We start from the raw sequence: 8229 nt of genomic DNA, 5'->3' as shown, positions 1-8229 counted from the left end.
AAAAAAAAAAAGACATTTATACATAGGATAATATATGTTTTAGCCAGCCCTCAGCAGACTCACATAAATGAATGAGTTCTTTAGGAAGTTTTAGAAATTTGAACCTAGATAAGTATGATAATTTGAGGATTGTTTCTAGAGTATACTTGATAAGCCTAACATTTACCAGGATAACCAATCATGACCAAAGAAAATTGACATCATGGAAGAAATTATATTTTTAAGAAATTACCAGGAATGTACTGAAAGAGTCAGAAAGGATTATTGTGTATTATTTTGGTTTTCTTTCTGGGATTTTATAAAATTAAAAAAAAAAAAAACAGGTTAAGTTCTGTTGTGTAGTTATTCAAATGCCAAAATTATACAGGGAAATTGTTCTTGTATTAAAATTTAGATAATTAGAAATAATTATAAATGCCTCTTAACATGAGCCTCTTTATATTAATCTGTTTTAGATGGTCTAATTTATGGCGTAGTGGGGTATTTTTATCTTTTTAAAAACTTCTTTTATTTTTAAATTATTATAAATTCACAGGGAGTTGCATAGATAGTACAGAGTGATCCTGGGTACGCTTCACCCAGTTTTCCCGGGTGGTTCCATCTTATATAATTATAGTATAATATCAAACCCAGGAAATTGAAATTGATACAATGTGTGTCTGTCAGTCTATGTTATTTTATGACATGTGTAGATTTGTATAAACACTATAGCAATCAAGATATAAAACCTTCCTCTTTATAGAAGAGTATTTTTATTCATTTATGCCTATTACTACTTTCTGATACTGCTAATTTTAATTTTCCCACCACTTTGACCATTTACTATCTTATTTCCTCTTCTTGTTGGCTTTCATCCTCCCCTTCCCCCCAGCCCCTTCTTTGTTATAAGTTTCAAACTTTGAGATTTCAGTTTCAGAGTAATGCAGATGTTTTTTCTGAGGAAGAAGCATCATTCATGTGTATCCAAGCAAAAGGCAGAGCAGTTTTACATTTAAATGCTAAAAGTACTGGTTGCCTCTGTAGGACCCTCAGAATCAAAAGGAATTTCCTCCACATTTTGTCTCTGTCTTCTCCAGGACCCGTATTTCTTGGCCACTTTCACAATGTAGTGCTTGAAAGAGGCTCCCATAAAAACATAAAGGACCGGATTGAGGCAGCTGTGAAAGAGGGCGATGCTTTCCGTGACCTGGATGGCAACGTCCATGCGTTTGCTCATGTCACAGTCAGTGATCAGGGAGTAGATGATGTCTATGGCTCGGCAGAACTTGACAATGTTATAAGGCAGCTGAGTGACAATGAAGACAATGACCACAGTGAGCAGGACTTTGAGGGGTCGCAATATTTTAACATTCGGCATCTTGATGAGTGCTCTTGCTGTGATAAAGTAGGAAACCCCCATAATAATAAAGGGCACTACAAATCCAATACAGATTTCTAGCATCTGAATCGAAGCTTTCATTGAGGTTCCTAGGTGTTGGGGAAAGATGGGAATACACCTAGCCTTGTCGTTTACTGTGTAAAAAACCAGCTGCGGTATACTCAGCAAGATGGCAGCCATCCAGACACAGAAACAGATGATCCAGCATGGTTTTCCCACTCCTGACTGACTGGGGGCTTTAGTTACTGCCAAATATCTATCTATGCTGATACAAGCCAGAAACTGCATTCCAGAGACAAAGTTCACTGTGTATAAGGCTGAAGTTATTTTACACATCGTCTTCCCTAAAACCCATCCATGGACTGCATTAACTGCCCAAAAAGGTAAAGTGAATAGGAGGAGTAAATCTGCCACAGCCAAATTTAGGATGTACACATCTGTTTTGGTCCTCAGTTTCTTGTAATAGGCATAAATGGCCACGACAATGGAATTGCCTGCAAGTCCAATGATGAAAGCTATTGTGAGGAAGACAGGGAGGAAAACTTTTGCAAATTTTCTGACTTCTTCTTTTATACATATTATTTCATACTGACTGTAGTCATGAGTGCCATTTGGTTCATTTTCCTCATAATAGTAATCTGTTGACTGGTTGTCTTCCAAAGCCATGGCTCCAATCTAGATGGCCAAAAAAAAAAAAAAACCCACAAGATACTCATTTTAATATTGCTTTAAAAGAAATATGTGTTTTGTTCTTCCCCTAGAGAATAGATTGTTGCTGTAACATAGTCTGAAGCTCCCACTTCTTAAAATGCTTTCCTTGGAGCCACGTTGGAGTATAACTCTAAGATTAGTTACTCAACCTTTGTTTTTACAATTGTGCGTGCAGGACCTGGGATGATAAACGAAATACCCTGGGACATTTCTGTAATCACTAAATTCTAAATAAAAGTGAAGATTTTTATGTAAAAATTATTTTAAAAAGATGAAAATTTAGATTTTAACTAAAAAGAATAAAAAATGTTATAATTTGAATATATATCATTTAATGAATCTTATGGAGTAGATCTACAATAAGTTAGATGAAAATTAAAATAAGTAATAAGTTATTCTGGCCAGGCACAGTGGCTCACACCTGTAATCCCAGCACTCTAGGAGGCCAACATGGGTAGATTGCACAGGAATTCAAGACCTGTGAGCAAGAGCGAGACCCTATCTCTACTAAAAGTAGAAAAACTAGCTGGGTGTTGAGGCAGGAGCCTCTCGTCTCAGCTACTGGGAAGGCTGCAGCAAGAGAATCATTTGAGCCCAGGCACTGAGGTTGCTGTGAGCCATGCTGCCACAGCACTCTACCCAGGGCAAGGGAGTAAGACTCTGTCTCAAAACAAAAAAATTCTGTTTATTTAAAACATATTTATTGTTGCTATAAAAAGTTTTATTTTTGTTATTTATTTATACATTTAATTTAAACAAATAAATCATCCCAGGATAATTATCCATTCTGAATTTTGCTGGTTGGCAGCACCTTTGGCAGTACCTTTATCCCCTAGTCGGCTAGGCTGTATTCTTGACTTCTCTCTTACCTTCTTTCCTCATTTCCCAGAGTCCCTAAGTTCTGATTCTACCTTCCAGATGGGTCTTGAGTCTCTCCTCCTTTTAATCTGCACTCGTCCACACATCTGCACAATCCTGCCATCCCGTTTCCCACCTGGCTGCTGTAAAACCTTCCTAATTGGTATCCTCTTGCTGTCATTCCTGTTGTCTGCCACCCACTCGTCAAAACCAGTTTTGTTCTATCTTTAAATTGCCAATCTGCCATTCCCCTGCTCAGCTCCTTGCCTGATGGCTTCGCCTGAGAGGCCTATTCAGTCTCCTTAGCATGACCCCCAAGACTCCCTCCCTCACGTGACACCCATGGCTCCTGCCACCTCTCCCCTCTCTGTGTTCCACACTACAGACAATGATAGGGCTAAGCGGCCAGCAGTTGGCTGGCACACATCATGCTGTCGCCCCTGTCTACGTGGCCAGCAGTTGGCTGGCACACACCATGCTGTAGCACCTGTCTGTGCCATCGCTCTGTTCCTTTATCTGTCACATTACTTTCTGCCTTTCCCTTGAAGGGCTAATTCCTGCTCAATTATCTTGGTGTCCCCTCCTCAGAAGACCTTCCTGAGGTAAAACAATCTCTACATACCTCTCAGAGAACTGACCCTATCCTCTCGAAAAGTTGTATTTCCCAGTCTACCTTGTTCACTTGGACTCTAAGTTTCCCCAAATATGAATTATTTGATTTCTATTTCTAATTAAAACCTTATTAACATGCCTGGCACACTCTGGGTGCCCAGGAAATAGTTGTCAAACTAAAGGTATCCAATTGTTACTGTAGAATGGATAGATGGTATGCCAGGAATCTCCTGCCTCAACATTAAGTTGTTATACTACTATATTGACTATTCGCTGACTATTAGCACCCTGTATTAAGGTAAGTTTGCACAAAATTCACAAGTTTTAAAATGTATAAAATAATAACTTTCAATGTTTTTACTCTAGAGCTGTTTTGTTTTCCTTTTCCTTTATCTTTTCTAACTTCCTCTGTTTATTTTGTCCCTTGAAGAATCTCAGATATTCTTACAGAATCAATAATGAAAATACTATTTTTTAAAAAGTGTGCCAACTTATGCTACATTTTCAAAGGAACATTCTTCTACCTGCTGATTCTTTTTAAATTAGTAAAGAAGGCCCTGAGGAAAGATGCCACAAAGAAGAACCGCTTTATTATGTAAAACCCAGGTGCTGATGATTTAAATGACTGTTTATAACATAAAAGTTATTTTAAAAGTTCCAGTCTGGAGGACTACTCTGGTCTTCATTGTCTTCTGCATTAATTATTAACACAATTATGAACTTTGTTCTTTTCTTTCATTAAAGAAATCTTAAACCTGATAATAAAATAAGAAATAGTATGGCCAGATAGTATAAGATATTAAAGAACGATATTTTAAAGTAAGAATTAATCTTACTAAAAGTATGAGTAAATAAAGTAAGAATGAAAATTATTCCCAGAAATGATTCTTCTGGTAGATATATAGAAACACATTTAAATCTTTTTATTATTAGAACAAAAAAAACTAGTATTTTTAAAAGAAAGCAGGAAAAAAAGGGTATAGCAAGCCTATTTTCTCCTTAACAAAGTTTTACAGACAAGTAATATGGTATTTAAAATCATATTTTCTTCTTGCTATCTTCAGATCTTCATTCTAAGATTAAAGCATACAACTGTTTTCAGATAGCTCTTTTCTGCACATGAAAGCATTTAAACTTTTGTGCATCAAGACTCCACTATACAGGTAAATACACAAAGTCGTTGGGCTTTAAAAAAATCATAACCAAGTCACAATGAAAAAAAGATAGAAAGAACCAACCTGTTTCAGTGAGCAGAGCAGAGGGAGCAAGCAGTGTTGAGTGCAGCCAAGTAAAATCAAATGACCTCTCTAACTCGAGTACTTTTGTTTTCACTTTACACTCCGCCTTTATTTTGTGTCAAAGGCTTTCCTGAAATTTAACCTTGTGAGAACTTCATCTTTTATTTTATGTAAAACCGTCCTGTCAAGTTAAATTCAACTTCTTAAATATCCTCGGTTATAACTTGGAATGAATTCCATCTTATTCCCAGAACCACAGACCTTCCAAAGTTTCTGCTTAGCCAAAAAGAGCAAGGAAGTTCCTGCAGCTAAGCAACTGGCTGCTAAACCAAGAAGGGAATCCACCCAAGAACATCCAGGCAGCCAGCAAGTACTGGAGGATAATGTCCAAAGAAATATTCCTAGCCAGGGACAGTGGCTCACGCCTATAATCCTAGCACTCAGGGAAGCCAAGGGCAGGAGGATCCTTTGAGCTCAGGAGTTCAAGACCAGCCTGAGCCAAGAGCAAGATCTCATTTCTACTAAAAATAGAAAAAAATTAGCTAGGCGTTGTGGCACATGCCTGTTGTTCCAGCTACTCAGGAGGCTGAGGCAAAAGAATCACTTAAATCCAAAAACCCAAGACTTTGGGGTTGCTGTGAGCTATAATGATTCCATAGCACTCTACTCAGGGCAACAAGAGTGAGACTCTGTCTCAAAAAAAAAAAAAAAAAAAGAAAAGAAAAGAAAGAAAGGAAGGAAGGAAGAAAAACAAATATTCTCTAAAGTTCTTCCATCTATGAAAGAAAACAAAAAGGATTTTAGCCCAGAAAATTATCTTTTTAAGGCTAAACTATCAAAGACTAAATAAGAATAATCATTACGCTTTTTGGGTAGATTTTATCATTTCTATGACACGTCATTTAATATTTTGCTTAAATAGATGCTTCCTGGCTTCACTGAACTCTTTCTGTGTCTCTGCTTATCCCAAAGTGTGTCTTTCCCCAGGGTTTATCTCTTTTCATCTATTGTAAACTTTTTCTTCTGGGACTAGAATACAAAACTTCAAAACCTTTTGGTCTGAGGAAGCTGTTTTTCCATGCTTCCAAACAAAAAAGAAAGAAGAGAAATTTATGCAGATTTGGCCCTCATGGTCTATTTGAATTTGACTATCCTCAGATTTGCATGGTGGTGCTTTATTTACGTTCTCATGAAAGGCCAGACTCAGTCTCCACCTGCAGAAGTTATTTCAGACTCATGCCATTTTTAATTCAAGCAACTGCTCTAACCTTGTTTTATGTGTTTTACTGTCCTCCTATTACGGGACTTAAGATTGTTTCCATTCTTTTGTTATTACAAATAACGTTGTGGAAAGCATCTTTGTAGATATTGTGGCAAACTGAACTTAACCTCACCCCACTAGATTAAGAATGTGAAGAATGTTGAAGGATGTGTCTACATTTATAACTATTTCCTTTTTTCCTTACAGTGCATTTCCACGCATAGTATTCTTACTATTCACACTGAATAATGATCATGGAGTTCTTTCATATCGGTGCATAGAAAGCTTCCTTATTCTTTCTAGAAGAGTCTGTTATGTGGACATTCCATGCTATATTCCAACAGTTTCCTATTGGTGGAGATTGATTTATGCCCATTTCTTTGCAAATACAAATAATACTACTGCAATGAAGAATCTTGTGCCTCTGTCATTTCAGACAGGAACAGTTAGCTGTAACTATAAGATAAATCCTAGAAGTTGGATTGATGGTGTCAAAGACTAAGTAAATCTGTATTTTTTTTTTTTTTTTTTTTGAGACAGAGCTTCAAGCTGTCCCCCTGGGTAGAGTGCTGTGGCATCACAGCTCACAGCAACCTCCAACTCCTGGGCTCAAGAGAGTCTCCTGCCTCTGCCTCCCAAGTAGCTGGGACTACAGGCGCCTGCCACAACACCCGGCTAGTTTTTGGTTGCAGCCATCATTGTTGTTTGGCGGGTCCGGGCTGGGGATTCGAACCCGCCACCTTAGGTGTACGTGGCTGACGCCTTAGCCGGTTGAGCTATAGGCGCCGAGCCAGTAAATCTGTATTTTGATGGATACTGCCAAACTGTACTCCATAATTCTTCTCCCTCCCACTTTTACGTGGAAGTACCTAGTTCCCTCAAACTTTGCCAATAGAATGTTTTGTTTTGTTTGTTTTTGGCTGGGGCTGAGTTTAAACCCGCCACCTCTGGCATATGGGGCATATGGGGCCAGCACCTTAATCCTTTGAGCCACAGGCGCTGCCCAGAATGTTTTGTTTTACTACCGCTTTGCTTTTTAAATGACTCGTAACAGATTCAGTACCACTTTCCTGATCTTGCCTGCCCTGTGTGAAGTACTGGATCATAAACTGCTGTTGTATATTATCTTTGTCAGTTAACAGGTAAACCGGCACTTCATTATTGCTGCACTCTGCATTAATTTGATGAGCTGTAAAGTTAAACACTTTTTTAAAATCTCTTTTATTATTCTCATTCTATCTTTTTGCCATTGTGTTCTTTCCCCATCTTTAAACTGATTTTCAGGTGTTTTTAATGTTCTAGGGATATAACTTTGTATACATTTTGTCATACATGTTGAAATATTCTCTCTCACTTTGTTTTTTTTTATTTTTAATTTTGTCTTTTAAACATACAAGAATTTTCTGTAGACAAATCAAATATCTTTTTCTTTTGATTTCATTCATTATTGTTTATCTTTAGAGACAGGGTCTCACCCTATCACCCAAGCTAGAGTGCTTGATCATCACAGTATGATCATTGCACACTGCAGCCTCAATCTCCTGGGCTCAAGTGTTCCTCCTGCCTCAGCCTCCAGAAGAGCTGGAACTACAGGTGTCTACTACCATTACTGGCTAGTTTTTAATTTTTTTTCTAGAGATAAGGTCTCACTATGTTGGCCAGACTGGTCTTAAACTAGGATCCTCTAGTGATCCTCCTGCATTAGCCTCCTAAAGAGCTAGAATTACAAGCATAGGCCACCATGCCCAGCCTCATTTATCATTTTTAAGGTTTAAAATTCTTTCCCATTTAGAGATTTGATAAATATTATTTTATTCTAGTATTTTACAATTTGATTATTTGGAATTTATTTGGATGCAACCATTGTTTATAATAATAATAGCAATAGCAGTACCATGTAACATTTTTGAATATGTATGTGTGTGTGTGTGTGTGTGTGTGTAAGAACACATGGCATTTGTTTTTGCTTTAACTGTGGGATTGTGTGATAAACCATTTCTTTTTGAGCAAGTGGAAATTTTATTGTAAAATGGTATTTAATTCATAATGTTTTTTATTATATTTTGAGTTGTTAGTAGTAATGCTAAAACTAAATTAAATTTAAGCATACCAGCTCGGCGCCTGTGGCTCAAGCAGCTAAGGCGCCAGCCACATACACCTAAGGTGGCGGG

General features: G+C 37.5%; 2 protein-coding genes across 2 annotated transcripts in view; one reads left to right on the top strand and one right to left on the bottom strand.

Moving 5' to 3' along the window:
- The window catches only part of ACAD11 (acyl-CoA dehydrogenase family member 11), an 82484-nt gene that overhangs the window by 43207 nt on the left and 31048 nt on the right, over window positions 1-8229 (top strand). The gene's annotated exons all lie outside the window — the stretch shown is intronic.
- ACKR4 (atypical chemokine receptor 4) lies at window positions 911-5248 on the bottom strand. The gene is made up of 2 exons (XM_012804973.2): window positions 4798-5248; window positions 911-2053 (listed from the first exon to the last, which is right to left on the bottom strand). The coding sequence occupies exon 2, from the start codon at window positions 2042-2044 to the stop codon at window positions 992-994; it is 1053 nt and encodes a 350-aa protein (XP_012660427.1). The 5' UTR covers window positions 2045-2053; window positions 4798-5248; the 3' UTR covers window positions 911-991.

The sequence above is a fragment of the Otolemur garnettii genome, unplaced genomic scaffold (assembly GCF_000181295.1).
Source record: "Otolemur garnettii isolate 467f Iridium unplaced genomic scaffold, OtoGar3 scaffold00032, whole genome shotgun sequence".
Classification (NCBI taxonomy): Eukaryota; Metazoa; Chordata; class Mammalia; order Primates; family Galagidae; genus Otolemur; species Otolemur garnettii.
The sequence above is the reverse complement of the archived record's forward strand: the minus strand, read 5'-3'. Positions and strand labels throughout refer to the sequence as shown.